Source organism: Pipra filicauda, unplaced genomic scaffold (assembly GCF_003945595.2).
Source record: "Pipra filicauda isolate LSUMZ 115617 unplaced genomic scaffold, ASM394559v2 scaffold152_size1767362_pilon, whole genome shotgun sequence".
Lineage (NCBI taxonomy): Eukaryota > Metazoa > Chordata > Aves > Passeriformes > Pipridae > Pipra > Pipra filicauda.
The window spans coordinates 1010236-1027098 of NW_024104018.1; the positions used below are offsets into that span (position 1 = coordinate 1010236).

At 46.9% G+C, this 16863-nt stretch overlaps 1 protein-coding gene and 1 long non-coding RNA gene across 7 annotated transcripts in view; one reads left to right on the top strand and one right to left on the bottom strand.

The window, feature by feature from the left end:
* The window catches only part of LOC113987905, a 30663-nt gene extending 27997 nt beyond the window's left edge, over positions 1 to 2666 (bottom strand). For all 5 annotated transcript variants that reach the window (XR_005562696.1, XR_003540708.2, XR_005562694.1 and 2 more), the window contains exons 1-2: positions 2628 to 2666; positions 2065 to 2278 (exon numbers count right to left, since the gene is read on the bottom strand). This is a non-coding gene — a long non-coding RNA (uncharacterized LOC113987905). The remainder of the gene's footprint in view (positions 1 to 2064; positions 2279 to 2627) is intronic.
* Positions 2667 to 3728: 1062 nt separating this feature from the next.
* The window catches only part of EPC2 (enhancer of polycomb homolog 2), a 38189-nt gene continuing 25054 nt past the window's right edge, over positions 3729 to 16863 (top strand). The window contains exon 1 of one of the 2 annotated variants that reach the window (XM_027721035.2): positions 3729 to 4112. In XM_027721035.2, coding sequence (XP_027576836.1) covers positions 3960 to 4112 — 153 coding nt within the window. In that variant the 5' untranslated portion in view covers positions 3729 to 3959. Of the gene's footprint in view, positions 4113 to 4395; positions 4507 to 16863 lie in introns of those variants that run through there. The other variant, XM_039379002.1, reaches the window with a different exon arrangement.

Consider the following 16863-nt stretch of genomic DNA (forward strand, 5'->3'; position numbering starts at 1 on the left):
TTAACTGTGAACATTAGCCACTAAGCATGCTTACTAGCTACTTTGATCAAGCTCTTTTTTCCTGACAAAACCCCCTTTGAAATGAATAGGACAGAGGTTCCTTTCACTTCAATCAGAGTTCTCAGACACGAGGAGAAAGAAGGACTTCATAACCTTTAAAAAGACTCCCCTAGTCCATTCATGGATCTCCTGGAAAGCTCAGCACTTTCTCTTGTGCTGGAGTTACTAAGCCAGCCTCCTGGACACTTTTAGGCTCCCTTCTAGTGAAGATTTCCTTAAACATGAGATCAAATCCCTCAATAATAAGGCTGGAATCTGGGATGTACAATGGCAGCAACACCAGGAATATTTGAGAGCGTGGATTCATCAGCATCACTTCCCTAATTGCATCCTCTGAGTCTGGAGCTGGCATGGAGCAGAAGACAATTCTTCTGAACACTTACTATCTTGATTATTTTTGTGTATTTACAGTCAAATCATTAGCACCCTAAAAATTCCATTTTGTCTTTTAACACCCTGCAATCAATCAAGGTGTTGAACACCCCACAAGGCTCAACAACCCCGTGCATTGTCAGGGGCCAAAAACACTTCTGGACTCTCTGTTTCTGTATTTTCTGTGCCCTTTTTTTTTTTTAATACTTCTTGTACTTATAAGGTGACAATACAGAGCATAGAACTGCTCATGCCATGTCATGTTGCAATAATGTGCACAGAGATAATTGTCTATAAGTGATGCTCGTGCTTGGAGAAGATTAATGCAGTGAGAGGAAAAATCACCCAAAAAACAAACAACAGAAACAACAACAACAACGAAACAGGATGCATTTGCAGAAAAGACCACCAGGCTTCAGGCAGCTACGGTGAGAACAAGGATTCTTTGTGCTAAATGTCACTGTGGAGAAGCAGAACCAAAAGCCCCCGAGCCTATATGACTCTGACATTTCCACTGATACAGGTGCTCAAGTGAAATCTGGGGGGTTTCAGTCTATCCAGTGCTCAAATGTGCACATTCAACTCCATTATCTCTACAGAAAACACAAAGACAAGTCAGAATTCAACTGCTGAACAAACAATTTCGTTTGAGACGTGGTTTCCCTGATCTGTGCATCAAAAATAACTTATTTTGTCTACAGGTGAGGTACAGCTCATGATTTTTTCACAGCTAAAACTCTTCAGAAAACCTGTAATATTTTACCAGAGGAAGAGATCAGATTATGCACTTAAAAGATTGATGGTTCTGGCTTAAAGCTAAACTAATGTAAGCTGAAACTTTAGTTTTGCCCATGTTCAGCTCTGTGCAATGGCTTTTTTGACTACATAAAAAAACCCCTCTTTATCCTACAGGGCACCATTTAAAAAAAATTGCATTGCTTGTAGAAATAAAATAATGGGATGAGTTTTAGGACTAAGAGCCACCTTGAGGGTAAATATGTTTCATTTTTGTTCTTTTTTTTTTTTATTTTATTTTTTAAGCAGTGAAAAAGAACAGAACATGCACACAAAGGGAGAAGGCTATTATTATCTATTGTTCAGCTGTGCTGACTGAAAGGGGAAACAAATCTTAAAGCAGTGTGTAAAATGCCTCTTTCTTGCAGAGAAGCAGAAAGAGGAAAGTTCTTTCTGTCTTTCAACTACTCAAGGAAGTACTTCAGGAGGAACTGCCTGTTCCACTCAGCTGCCTCACCTTTCCACATGTATGTCACCTGTGCAGCGGGGGTGTAACACACTCCAGGTAATGGAATTTTTATGGAAAATACAGCTCATGCAGAAAGGCATCACAATGGCTCTTTGAAAATGCCAACCCTCTGCTGCTACCAATTAATCATGAGTCACTTTAGGGGTATCAGACCCATTCTGGCCGCTTCTAAAATGGTGCTGAGCTATAAATTCTAGGCTAGAAACCATACAACTGTTAAACATTTATGGCTTCATCCTAATCCAAGTCAAGAACTGTATGAATAGAAAATTTTAAAGGGAGTTATAAATGAGCACTTTTGTTCTCTGTTGGTTTTCTCATCACCTTTAAAGCTTCATTTGCTCACATGACTATTACTGAACATTTACCTGATGTTTTCATAGGAGTTAATCCAATTTCCACATCTCTTTCCCAAGCTAATTTGGGTCCGTGGCTGATGAACGTAATGTTCTCGCTCTTTCTTTTTGCCTCCTGTGTATTACTGTGCTTGTTTCATCTCCCTTCTCTCTCTCTCTAGCTGGCATAATTCTTTATTCTTCATTTTGTAAATCATGTGTTTGTCAAGAACAATAGTTGCATTTGCTGTATAAAACCATGTAAATAAAAAAATGCAACCAGTAAGTGAAAATGAACGGCAATTTAGAGACTAAACCTATTTTTCCTAATTAAAAAATGGAATATTAGGTACAGCTGGCACTGTGATCCAAATGGTTAAGCTTTGACTAAGAGTTTTGGTTTGATTCAGAGGCAGAAGGTTGCACTGACAACTCCTGTGAGAGCTCTGAGGTGGAGGTGAGTTTAGTAAACTAAAACATGACAAGTTCCACTTCAAAATGAGGAAGAACTTCTTTATATTTAGGGCAGCCAAGCACTGGAATAGGTGCCCAGGGAAGGTGTGGAGTCTCCCTCTCCAGACACATTCCAAACCCACCTGGATGCTTTCCTGTGTCACCTGCTCTGGGTGCCTCTGGTTAAACTGGATGATCTCCAGAGGTCCCTTCCAAACCTAAATATTGTGTGATTCTGTGGAGAAAATAAATAAATAATTGAAATGTGCAAGCACGAGTTTGTTTCTAAGTCACTCAGCTCTTCTGACAAGCCCTTTTTATTGTTGGAACACTTTAAGTTCACACCAGCTGACAAGCTGAGGAGAGGAACCAGATGGTTTGTCCAGAGAGCAGGGGACACTGTGGGGACACTGTGGGGAGACAGCAGAGAGACAACAGGGGCACGGTGGGGACATGGTGGGAATACTGTGGGGCCATGGCAGGGACTGTAGGGACACTGTGGGGATACTGTGGGGACACTGTATGGACACTTTAGGGACAGGGTGGGGAGACAGTGGGGATACTGTAGGGCTATGGAGACACAGAGGGGACACTGTGGGGAAAATGTGGGGACACAGTGGGGACACTGTGGGACATGCCATGGACACCATGAAGGCGCTGTGTGGACACTGTGGGGACACAGCAGGGAGACAGTGGGGACACTGTGGAGGTACTATGGGGACACTGTGGGGACATGGAGAGGATACTGTAGGGACACGGCAGGGACGCTATAGGGACACTGTAGGGACATTGTAGGGACGTTGTGTGGACGCTTTGGGGACAGTGTGGGGAGACAGCGGGGACACTGTGGGGACACTATGGGGATGCAGAGGGGATACGGTGGGGATATTGTGGAGAAACTGTAGGGACATTGTGGGGAGACAGTGGGGACGATGTGGGGACATCGTGGGGACACTGTAGGGATACGGCAGGGACACCGTGGAGACTCTGTGGGGAGACAGCGGGGATACTGTGCGGACACTGTGCAGACCCAGCGGTGGCACTCCCGGGACACTGCGGGGCCCCGGCGGTGACAGTTTCGGGACACTGTTCGGACACTCCGCTCTCCTCTCGCTCCCGGTCCCGCCGCCCCCCTCAGGCTCCCCGAGGCTCCCTCAGCCTCCCGCCCTCGGCTGCGCGCGCAGCGCCGCTCCCGCCGCGCGGGCTGCCGGGACGGCTGGCGGCCGTGGTTAATGTCCGCCATGTTTGCCATGGCGCAGGGAGCGGACCGAGCGAGCCCGGCGCGGATCTAGGGCTGCGGGGCGTGCGCGGCGAGCTACGGGCGGCCCCGCCGGGAGCTGCGCCGGGGCGGCGGGACCCTCCATGGTGGCGCGGGCGCGGCGCGGGAGCGGCTGGGAGGCGGCGGCGAGGCCGCACTGAAGGCCCCCCCCCCCCCCGCCCGCCCGGCCCCGGGGTGTTATTGTGAGGGGGAGACAATGAGCAAACTCTCCTTCCGCGCCCGGGCGCTAGACGCCGCCAAACCGCTGCCCATCTACCGCGGCAAGGACATGCCCGACCTCAACGACTGCGTCTCCATCAACCGGGCCGTGCCGCAGATGCCCACGGGGATGGAGAAGGAGGAGGAATCGGTAAGGGAGCGCGGCGCAGGGGGGGCACCATTGTTTACAGGCACCCCCCGCGCGGGCGCCGCCGGCCCGTATTCACCAAGCGCGCTACGCCCGGCCCGCCGCGCCGCGCGCGGGGCGCTGCGCAAACGGCGCAGCCTCGGCCGCGCTCCGCGCCGCGAGCGGGGCCCGCGCCGCCGGCCGCCATCTTCTGTGCGCGTCCCGGCCGCCGCAGCGGGGCGAGCCGCCGCCGGGAGAGCGGCCGTGCGGGACAGCGCGGGGCCACGGGCGGCACTGCGGGCGTCGGAGCTGCGGGGCGGCGCGGGATGCCGGGGCGGCGCGGTGTCGTGCCGGAGCGGCTCGCCGGGATGCCGGAGCGGTGGAGCTGCAGAGCGGGGTGCCGGAGCAGGGAGCTGAGGTGCCGGGACAGCTCGGGGCGCTGGAGCGGGCGCGGAGTGCCGGGGCGGCTCGGGGTGTCTGTCACTTCGGGGTGTCACTTCGGGGTGTCGGGGCGGCACAGCGGCTCGGGGTGCCGGAGGTGCCGAGCCGCTGCTCGGAGGTGCCGGCTCGGGGTGCTCGGGTGTCGGAACAGCCCGAGGTGCCGGAGCTGTGGAGGGGCTCGGGCTGTCGGAGCCGCTTGGGATGCGGGATGTCGGAGCGGGTCGAGGTGTCGGAGCGGCTCCCGGTGCCGGAGCAGCTCCGAGCGCTCGTGGCGTGGTGGACTAACGCCGATACTACTCTCAGCCGATCCTGTTGTGAGTGGCTGTCAACTCGCTCGGGCCGGGGAGGAGGCGGCGGCGTGGAACTGCTGGGAGCAGCGTGCTCTGCGGTGGCACCGCACGGGGAGCGAGCGGATCCCTGCCCGCGGATCCCTGTCGGAGGGACAGCGGGATGTGTCCCAGTCCTCCAGCCGAGCCCGGCGGCCGTGCCGCGTGTTGGGCTGTCAGTCCCTGCGCTTGGAAAGACACTGTGACTGGTCAGGGGATGGAGGGGACAGCCCGGCACTCACACAGTGTGACTGGTCAGGGGATGGAGAGGACAGCCCGGCACTCACACACTGTGACCGGTCAGGGGATGGAGAGGACAGGGACAGCCCGGCACTCACACACTGTGACCGGTCAGGGGATGGAGGGGACAGCCCGGCACTCACACACTGTGACCGGTCAGGGGATGGAGGGGACAGGAACAGCCCGGCACACACACACCGCACATGTGGGGCTGGAGGACAGGGCAGCTTTGGCTCCCTGCGTGAGGCAGTGTCTCCGTACTTGTAGCCACCCCCGGAGTTATTTAACACCGATGTTTTGTGCCGCTCGCTGTGCACGGCGTGTCAGAGGCGTCAGCTGGACCCTTCGCGTGAAGTGCTGGACCTTTAAGTGTTATTTCTAAGTCAGCCGGCGCGTGTTCGGGTTCGATATGTGATGTGTGTTCTTCCCGTAGTGTTATGGGAGGGAAAAGCTTTTGTGCAGTTAGGTAAATGTGAGTTTCCGGGGTTTCTGGTGAGCGGTAGGACAGCTTTGAAAACGCTTGCTTGCTTTCCGGTGTCCTCCCAGTGTGCTGGGTCTCTGAACATCTTTTCTGTCCGAACGAGGTTTATTTGGTGCTCCTCGGGGTTGTATAAGCTCAGAGGCTGTCGCCTGATGTGTCTGTACTTGCAGGCAGAGCCGATAGTAAAGGCACCCTCCCGAATTTCCTCAATGAATCCGTGTCTCCGCCTCAGCCAAACCTCTGTGCCCGTGGATTGGCTTTTCCGAGGTTACAGCTGTCAGAGGAGGCTCCGTGCTTCCCTCCTTGGTTTTACTCACCTGACTGGTGATACTAAAAGCGATCCGTTTTATCATCGTGGAGTTTTGTTCTCTTTTCCTGTTTACTATGTCTGATACACTGCGATCAAAGCTTCCAGTAATTCCCAAGGAGTAACTCTGCTAGGATCTGGGATTGGAGTTAAAAGGGACAGCGTTGTGGTACTAATGAAGCAATATTGGAGACTAATTTGGTTTTCTCAGTCTTGAAGGTCTACCTTGCAGTGCTGTGTTTGCATTTAATATCAATGCTAATTTTTAAGTCTTATTGTTACTTTGATAAATCATGTTTTCTTTTAAACCTGGCAGTGGAAAATTGCTGTAAGAGTTCAGGCAAACCAGCTGCTCGTGGGCTGCTTAAATAACTGAGGAGATTAGATTTAGACTTCAGTAAAACCGAAGGAGCATTGTCCTGAAAAGTTGCTTTTCTGTGAGAGTGAGGTTTGTTTCCTCTGCACTGACATGTGGCTCTATTTGATATATTATGTAATAGTTCCAAAATGAAACGATGGAAGCAATACATAAGCATAGTGCTTGATGCATCAGCCAGGCAAGATTATAAATTCTGCTATTCATAGATTATTCAGATTATTGCCATGGAGTGATGGTTTCAGTCATGGGGTTGCCCTTCTTCCAGCATTGCAGAGATAATTCTTTAATGTAGTTTTTTTGGGGGGGTGATATATAAAGCCCTCCTAGGCAAGGCTGTTGTAGATAGCAGTAAATTAAATATTGGAGAAATAGCTAAACAGCTTTAATTCACAGCAAATACTGCTGTGATCAGTTTGATGTATTTTGAAAGGGACTTTTCAGGGGGGAGGGGTCTCTACATCCTCACTTCTGACATCTCAGTTGCTCGAGTGTCTCAGGGCCTTTTTCTAGCTCAGGTTTTTGCTGGGGTGCATCTTGTGAAAGGTGTTTGAACCCTGAGGCGGAGCTGCTGTTTTACACTTGCTGGGTGGAATCACACAGGTCTTATGACACACTGTGCTCCGGGGTCACACAGCACCTTCTGGGCTCTATTCCACTGGAAATAATGATTATTTACACATTTGCAGGATTTCAGATGGTTCAGAGCAACATGCCTGTCTGTTCTTTACAACCAAGTTTTGCTGGGACAGGCACGTGATTTAATTACGTTGTGATTGATCTTTTTTCCTATACAGAGGTGCAGATTTTGATGCATTTATTCGTGATGAATATTCTGGAACTATTTCTATATAAGCATCTGAGAGATTTACATCCACTTGCAGCGTTTCACAAACGAGCAGCTCGTTTCTCTCACTCGGGGGTTCCAGCTGTGAAAGAATTAGGTTTCTCTTCTGCGGCGTGTTTATATTACCAGTGTTTATAATTTACTCCAAATTAAACCCGGGGAAGAAAATCGCGTGGGTTTGTTTTTAAACTCAGGTGAGACAGGGATCACTGTTAAACAGAAGCAGGAAAATGTCCTTTTGTGAGCTTCAGACGCTGAGCAGGAACACTTGGTTTTTCTGATGAGTAAGAGTTGTGTTTCCTAATGCTAATGAATTGTTTTGGTGAGAAGAGGGGTGGAAGTTGCAGTATAGATAAGCCCTGGTTTTGTTTCTTATCACATCACTGTGTTTTTTGTTTGAGTACATATTACTGGAGATTGCTGAGTTGCACATTGTGGGGGGGAAAATGATGTTTAGGAATGAGCCAAATCCAGGCTGAAGGCGCTGGGAAATGAATTTTCCCGGGTTGGGAGGAGCTGAAAGCGTGGTGGGAATTGATGATCCCGGGATTGCCTGGGCAGAGCTGTCTGAACCTTCCTCCCAATCCGTGTTTGAGCATCCATTCACTTACAGTTTGGCATTAAGTTAGAGAGGGAAAGTGCCTGAGTTGCAAGTTGAGGATGTGATTTGATGCTTCTAAAATTTTGACAGTTCCAGCGAGAAGGGACTTCCTTAGTGATCACCTCGGGATGGTCTGTCTCTGACCGTTAAATCTAACATTCAATTCTGATTATTTTGACAGGCTGGAATCAGTTAACTTGCTTTTTTTTCTTGCTTTCCCCTCAGTTTGTTTTCCCCTCTCCACCCCTTGGTTCGTTCGGTTTCTGCTGTAACACTGGAAACATAAAATGTTCATCCTCTGGCTTTGAGGCATCCTGGAGCTGGTGGTGCTCCTGAAGCAGCATATTCGTTGTCCCTTCAAAGCAGGGAGCTTTTAGCTTTGCACAAGGCATAGTTTTCTTGTTTGTCAAACCATAATGAATATTTTCTTTTTATACAGTGAACTAGGAAAGCTCAGTCAGGAGGACTTTGAAATATATGTGCACACACACACAAGATCATTAATATAATGGCAGTGCTTATTTGATATTAAAAAGAAAGGTCGAACCCTCACAGTTGCTTACCAACAAGAACAAAGCAGCAGCCCGGACACCGGGGTGTAAAACAGGAGGTCAGCAGAGGATAACTCTGCTTCAAACCCATGCAAATGTTCTGTAAAACAGAAATCCCTCAGAAAGACTTCACGGAAATCTAAGTAAGAAACTCAAAAGATTTATTTCCATGCAAACCCAGGTGAAATCGAGACAGCAGACTTTGCTTAGGAGAGGAATGTTTGTTGTTTGTTTTTTTTTTTATTAGAATCAACTGGCTTTTGTATTGGGGAAGTGCAGTTTCCAGGTTAAGTTGTTTCTCAGTTCGAGTTCAGCCCCTGTATTTATTTACTCACTCTGGGTGTGTTTGGAGGCTGTGGGATTACTGGAGTACATTTGGCAGTAGGGAGAGGGTTGTGACCTCTGCTCACGGAATTCTGAGCTTCAGTTTTATTTGAGATCCCTTTCCCTGCCTTCAGGTCCTGTATTTTCCTCTCCCCCTTTGAGACCCATTGTGCTGTGCAGCGATGGTCCTCTCCACGTGCACATTTCGACGCGTTATTTCAGTTTTCAGCTCCGATCCTCAGTGCTTTCACCCGCAGCGTATTTTTGTGGCAAAACACAACCTTCCTCCCGGTCCGGGGCTGGTACTTTAACATCCTTTGGGATGACGGTGTATCGGGATTAACCCGGAGCAGCCGAGCACCGCCGAGCTGTTAAACCGAGGAGCTTTGCCTTTAATTTGTTGTGGCTGAAGTTAAACGGCACAAAGATTTGCTGCTTAAATCTCCCATCTCCCGAGCAGTTTATTAGGGCTTATCACATTAACACCTATCAGCAAACCTGCAACAACTGCTCGGGAGCAGCGGCTTAGCCCGGGACAAATGGCACTGATCTCCGAGGTGCTTTTGAGCTGCAGCAGCAGCAGGGGTGTTCTGCGTTTTGGGGTCTGAGCCATAAAGCGGGGGGTGAAAGCCCGTTGTGGGGCAGAGGATCATCCCCTGCTTTCCCCAGGAGCGCGTGGGAATGGTTAGAAAGCTTCGGTGTCCTCCCGAGGTTAGATGGGTTCAGCCCTATCTTAACACCACAGTCCTAATTTAGATAAAGGGGCATTTTTGCTGCGGGTCAGAGGCTGCTCGGGGTCAGTCGGGCTGGGAGAGCTGTCCCGACTCCTCCGAGTCCCTGCAGGAGCACAGTGGGATGTGCCCGCCGTTAATTAATTGAGTCACACCTCGAGTCGTTATGCAGGAACTTTCCCTTGTAGGTAGGTTTCCTGGGATGAGGTGTCATTCCACGACAAAAGCTCAGGGGAGCACTTTGGAATCTGCCTCTCTGACCTGTTTGGCTCAGCTCTGGGACACCTCAAATGCAGGGAGCAGTTGCTCCTTTTCCTTGGAATTAAATTGGAATTAAAGAAGAAATACCTCGGGTTTCCTTGGATGTTGCTCCTGCTTGGCCAAACTGAGCAGCAGAAATTGGTACGATTTCTGTTTTGACTGAAATCAGGTGAAATGTTTGAATAATTAACATCAACAGACGTTAAATCTGCTTACAGTATTTTCCTAAGAAAGATCATTTTGGCTGGTGCTGGACGTTCAAAAGGTTATTTGTAATTTATTTTGCCGGCAAGGTTAATAAACTTTGTTTATACTTGTGAACAGTTACGTGCCTTAATATATTTATCATTCTAACAGAAAAAGACAAATAACACATTTAATATTTACATAAACCTTGGGTGTCCTAAAAGCCAGTGGTGGTGAAGATCAGTTGTAGAACTGAAGTTGCTCTAACAAGTAGAGAAGAACTGGACCAGAATATGGAAAGGTGTAAGAAATACAGAAAATAATGTTATAAAACTGAAAGTAACATCAGTACAGAGTGTCACAATTTTATATTTAATTTCATCAGTTCAACAAAATAAAGTATTTGGGAATATACTACTTAAAAGGTTTGATTTTTCATCCAGTTTGGAAATTCCTACTTGTTTGTATAAATAATCACTATGTAGTTATTATTACACTGAAGGTGTTGGGTTGAAATACTGACCATGTTCACAAAAGAAATGCTCTAAATATAAGGAATCTGAAAAAAACACCCAGATCTGTGTTCTAATTTTCCCTAATTGACTTTGGTGCAAATCTGATTGTGATTAATACATTTCCACCCATAAAAGCCTAATTAGTCCTCTGGTCTCAGGTTGGGATGCTCAGCACTCCCAGCGTCCACTGTGGCAGGACTGTTGTCTGTAAGGTGTATTTTTCTGTCACCTCCTGGTGAAGATGTGCTCAGCGTGACTTGGGAGGCTGTTCCCACTTCACTAAATGCCATTTTCCCCTCGGTTTTCCATCTCAGTAAATTCCTGTCTCATCCCATCCCCCCGGGACGCCCAAAGCAGTTGATGCAGAAACGCTTCTTCCTCCCCCTTCTCCCCGGCTCTTTTCTCCTGTTTACATTGGAATTTCTAATTTGTTTGTCTCAGCTTTGGGCCGCTTTTCTGGCTGCACCTCACACTTTGGGTGTCTTTGACCGGTGGGAGTTGCATAACAAAAAACTGTGCCTGCTTTGGAGCATCCTGGTAATTGTGATTCCTTGGATATAAACAAAGCACCGGGAGTTTCACTGGGATCCAGTGACTGGATAAGGGACAGAGACACTGGTTGAAAAAGTAATAATATATATGGGTTTTTTCAGTTAAGGGTGATTAATTTAAAATGGAATTTTGTAGTCGATTTTTAATAATTTTAATTTCTCTCTATGTGTTTTAATTTTTGTAACCTTTTCCTAAGTTGTCCAAACTTTAGAGCCAATCTGTTTGTTTTTTTTTTTTTTAATTATAATGGAGTGGATTTCTGTGTGATTTGTCAGATCTTCAGGTTTCATCACTTCAGTGATGAAACACCATTTCTTTAAAACCTCTAAAATACAAATTCCCTGCTGTTGGTGTGTGTGTGCCTTAAATCATAAGAACTTTGGATGCTGCTCCTGGAAGGAGAATGTTCCATGTAATCCGGGGTTAAATGCAGCGAGGGAGAGGTGCCCTAATCACCTGTCCCAGCTCCTGCTGGACACTTGCCAGTTTTCCCTCCTGGTGATTCTTCCTCCCTCGTCTCCAGGGAGTTTTGTGACTCACGGTCACATGGAGGTTTGGATGTGTGGAGCCAGGAATAAACTGAATTCAGAGTCTGTGTTTGATACTGTGTTTAGTACAGGGGAAAGCCAGCTCTCACTTCTCAGTAAACATACATTGCTCATAAACTACCAGAAGCAGCTTTTCCAAAAGGATTTTTTTTTAATAATTGAGTTTCGTTCGTTGTTACAACAACAATTTTATTTTTAATGATCAGTTTATATTCATGTTTTTGTTGACTGGGAACTTGTGCAATTAAATGCAGCTTTAAAATACAGTGTTCTGGTTGGTGTGGGGTTTTGACAGTTCATAGACAGCAACAGTTTTGTTTCAATATGTTCATCAGTAGTGAAAAATCATTATTTGTAGGGCTCAGAGATTGCTCATCTTCTCATACATTACTGCTGTCCCACTCAGGGTGGTATTTGGGATGTCTCACAGTTGTTTCACGGGGTGATTGAAATGGCATTGTTTCCTTTTTGTGAATTAAAGTTATGCAGGGGATTTGGTTTTGGTTTGGTGCTACGGGGGTGACTAAAGGAAGTGGTTGTGATCTGTGCTCATCTCACTCCCCCTGTACCTTCACCAGTGCCTCTAATTTCCACTCTTATTTCCCAGATTACTTTAAAGTGCTCAAATGGCTTTAGGCCGACTGCCAGAGGGGAAAGGAAGGCATTCCTGGGAATTGTTTGGGTCCAAAGTGGATTTTAACTCATTTAGATACACATCTCCTCTGCAGACCTGTCTTATCTGGGCACTGAGCTCCTGCAGGGCCGTTTGAGCCTCCCTCAGCTCAAACCCTGAGATAACAGCAAGGTGATGGGTCTGTAATCAGGTCATTGGTATGTAAAGTGGGGCCAGGATGGCTTGGCTTTGGTTTGCCCAGTGCACTGGCATTGCTTTGGGGAGTTGCAGTTGGTTAATAATTGGGAAAGGGAAGAAAGTGATGGAAAAGTCATTGAATTGTGGAATGGTTTGGCTTGGAAGGGTCCTTAAAGCCCATCCAGTCCCACCCTTGCCATGGGCAGGGAGACCTTCCACTAGCCCAAGTTGCTCCAACCTGGCCTTGGACACTTCCAGGGATCCAGGAGCAGCCACAGCTTCTCTGGGCAACCTGTGCCAGGCCCTCCCAGGGAAGAATTCCTTCCCAATACCTAGTCCAAACCTTCTGTCTTTCAGTTTAAAACCATTCCCCCTTACTTTGTTGATTTTTTTTTTCCTGTTGACATATTAGTTCACTCACTTCTGAAATAATAAAAGTACTTTAAAGTAGCTAAATAATACCAATCTCACCCATTCCAGGGACCTGTGGGAATTTTTAGGATGGAGTGGGACAATTTGATTCACTTTTCCCTGCCTGCCCTCACTGAGTCAGTAACAGCATCCCCCCCTTAGTCTATTTTTTGGCCTGGAGTCAGAATTCACCACTCTGGAAGGCAAGAGTGTGGCAGGTGGTTCTTGTGATTATGGTTTTTTTTCTTTTATCGTGGTGGAAAAACCTGATACAGCCAAAAGTTATTTCATGAGCACTTTCCACTTGTGGGCCTTGTGCTTCTTGTGGGTTTTCTTCAGCTTCCTTCCACTGGGTGTTGGAAGCTCCTCAGGGAAGCTGAGAGGAGTTTGTCCTATAAATGGTTTGGGTGCATTGGTTGCAGCTCAATATATGGATTTTTATGGTTTGCCCAGTGCCCTGAATTAATTGATAACTAACACAGCCTTTTAAGGGGACACCCTGTGCAAGAGGAGACAGGTCTTGATTCCTGACTAGATTAATTCTCCATTGGATCAGCAGGAGAATATCTATTATCAAGTTTGCCAATCACTGCAATACTCGTGTTTCAAAATAAATTGGAAATGAAATGTGTTTCAGCCCTCAGGGGTAGAAATTTTCGTGGTGCCCAGACCACAGGAAGCAGAGGTTTCCTGCTCTAAATATGTGTCCTTATTTCCATTGACTGTTTTCCATCTCAGGGCAGAGGGAGGGGAAAGAGAGGAAAACAGGGATTGTGTGGGATTGGAGGGGTTAACTGCAGAAGAAAGCAAAAATTGCTGCTTGAGTTGACACTTTTTCTCTTGAATATCTTTTATATAAAAAAAGTGTGTGTGCAGAGAGGGAATAGATGGGGCTGAGGCTTCCAGGGTGGGGGGAGAGGCTTCTGACCAAATTAGCTTTGGAGCTTCCTGACACTTCCCTCCGAAAGTGTTGTCAGGAGGTGTTACTCGCCGTGCCTGAGAGCTCTGCAAGATGAGTCTGCACATTTCCAACCCAAATACTCTGCTTTTTGTCTCTGGATCTCTGCATTAAATATAAAAATGTCAGATGATTTATATTTCCTAATTTGAATACGATGTTAAGCAAATAGTCTTTAGTACATTTTGCTTTGCTTTGATTCTGGTCTTGATGCAGGTGTGTTGGAAGGCTGACTTGGCCTAGAAATGGCTTATTTTGGGTAGGTAAAGCTGTTGATAAATTCACTTTTCCACTGTGCTTGCATGGAGTTAAAGCCAAGTGAAGGTGGTGAAATAACTTTCTAAGGAGTTGTAGCATCCCTTGTATGGTGTAGTTTAAAGGAATGAAGAAGGGAACAGGTCCATTTAATCCTAAAGGTTTGTCTTCTAGGGATCTGTATCCAATATGGAATTGCTCACTGGAGTTGGATGATCAAGGCAGATCAGCTTTGCAGTGTGAGGATGGTGCTCAGCCCTGGGCATCTCCAGCCAGGCTCATCCCAAAAACTGGCACAGTTATTTGAAGCACCATGATCTCTGTTTCTAAGAGAGAACTTGGGGGTGGCCACAGGGAACTTAAAGATTAAGGAAAAACCAAACTGGTCCACAGGATCCAAGTGCTCTGGAGTAGCAGTGGAAAGAAAGGAAGCAGTTCTAGTGGGTTTGGAGTGAGATGATCTTCAAGGTCCCTTCCAACCCAAACCATCTGGGGTTCTGTAATATTGGTAAATACAGTTCTAATGGGTAAAAATAACATTCAGTGTTGATCACTGTCTCCCTTAAAGCTTAACAAAAATAATATTTAGGATCTTTTGCTTTATTACTGTTGCTGAACTTTTTGTTCTAGTGAAGAAACTCCCAGAGAGAAAGCTCAGGAAGAGCATGAAATCTGTGGTGTTCAGGGATGAAAGGACATGGCAGGGAAGGTACCTCACTCTGAGTTGAATTTTAAGCCTGGTTCTAAACGTCTGGTTCTAAAAGCTGAGTATTTTTAGGTACCAGTGTTGTAGGATTTGTTGTTGTTGTTGTTGTTGTTGTTTTCCCTCTGAATAAAACTGGAAGCAAGGATTGCAGCATCCCAGAGCTGTGGCTATTCTGGGCTAAAGCTGGAGTGACTCCCTGCCAGCCCTGTGGTGAGTCTGTCAGGTCTCTGCTGCCCGAGCTGGGAGGTGGAGGTGTGAACCTGCTGGGAGCAGCTGCTCTGCTGCCTCTCCACAGGGAATGATCCCTGCAGGCAGGACAGCCTGGCTGCCCCAAGGAAAACAGGCTGGCACGGAGGGATTGGCTGGGAAGGGCTCTCAGGGTGGATGTTGTACAGGGAGGGAGCTGTGCCCAAAGTGTTGGGAGAGAGCTCTGGGATGGAGCTTTTCCCTTGGAGAACTCTCTGGTTTAATATATAAATATGCTAAAGCAGCAGCATTACCTAAATTACTAAACATTTAGATATTTCTAATGCTGTTGTTGAAGAAATAGTCCAGTCTGAGCTGTGTTTGGAATCTTTTGGTCAAACTGATGAGGAAGGTCTGGATGTGCTTTTCAAGGAATTAGTGGGCAATAACTCTCTGACAGGTGCTCCTTTTTATCCCCATGGCAGCACATTCTGTTTGCTGTCAGCACTGGTTCCTCTAAAGCTCCTTTATTTCATGTGAGACCTCTGGAGCTGCCCTACTGCAGAACAGAGTAGAAGTTTAAAATATGGTTTGTATTTCAAAACCGTGAGAAAAGATGATAACTGGACCAAAAGGTGTATTGGTATAGCAGGGAATAAATCTGTCTGTGAAAACATTTTGTCATGTTAATAAAGCCATTTAAGTAGATGGACTTTCATATAAAAATCTTCTGGGTTTAAACAGAATTGTTTCAGGAGTTAAATTTTATATTTTCTTTAACTTCACGTTCAGCACAAAGATTTGAGGGTTCTCCCCAGATTTTAAAATTTACATAGTTTATCTGGAGCTCTTCTGGAGCTGTGCTGTTTGAGCAGTGACAGCAGCACTGCTGAAAGCTGGAATTTCTGTTTGAAAGCTGTGTTATGCTTGAAAGCTTTTTATAGTAAAGCCAGTACTAACACCTATTGTCACATTTGCCTTGGGAGCTCTTTGTGTTCTTACTACAGTGCTACAACTGAGAAAATCTGAATTACTCATCGGGCTGTGGAGCCAGAAGGTGTTTTGAGTTTTGGTTTCTGTGTCTTTCACTGCTTTTTTCTGAAAGTTGAACCGTATTTACCTTATTTTATAACGCTCCTCCCTCTTACTCTGCTGTCCCAAAACTTCTCAGAGTTATTGAGGAACCCTAAATCTGTCAGTGTGCTGCCAGAGTGGCTGAAAGCTCTGGTTGTGAAGGAGAGGGAGAGGGAACTGCCCGTGGTGCTTCTGGCAAAGTGGAGTTAGTACATCGTGGGAACAGGTTACTGGGGAAACTGGAAGTTTTCAGGACATGGACATGGAAAACAGCAGCTCTGTGGTGTTGACTGTTGAAAGGCAGCTCTGGGGACATCAGCTGAAAGCAGCCCAGTAATGAAACAAATGTTCTTTAGCTGAATTACTCAGCACTGCAGAGCTCTCCAAGACACACTGTAGTGGTGGAGTGACAGATTTACTCGGGGTGTAGTAACTCCAGCAGATCACAGCAGCTCTTGGATTGCACGCTTGTCTTAATTCTAACAGCATTCCCTTGGGAGCCTGATGGATTGATTTCGTGTTGCCTCATCTGCTGCAGGAGATTCCCGAAGCTGCTCTTCCACTCGCTGGTTGTTACGTTCCAACTCTGCAGAAACCACATTATTTGGGTTTCTGCAAATCTTAATATTTAAGAGGGGATGGTTTGTTAAATATCACGTACATATTTTCAAAGGTCTGTTTCCCTTCACTACCCTTTTTACAAATACGGTTCTGTGGAATTACAGGGGAAGAAATCCTGGTTTGGGGAGAATTTCCCAAGTGTGTAGCACAGTGCCTGAGTGCCAGACTGCCGTGGGTGCCAGGCTGCACTGGAGTGTGGTGTCAGTCCTGGCCTCTTGGAGTGTTAAATTGTGCCAGAGCAGGATATAGACTGGCAAACCCTTTTTCCCCCCCTTTTTTGTTTTTGTTTTTGTTTTTTTTTTTTTCCCAGCACTTAGGGGATGGGAATGACTAGAGGATAACCTGCAGCCCCTGGAATAGGCAGGATAAGGTTGCACAGGGCTGAGCATCTATTTCAAGTTGATGTTCTACTGTGCCATCCTCCCTCTCCTCAAATTTTGGGGAAGAACAGTGAAAGACTCATTCT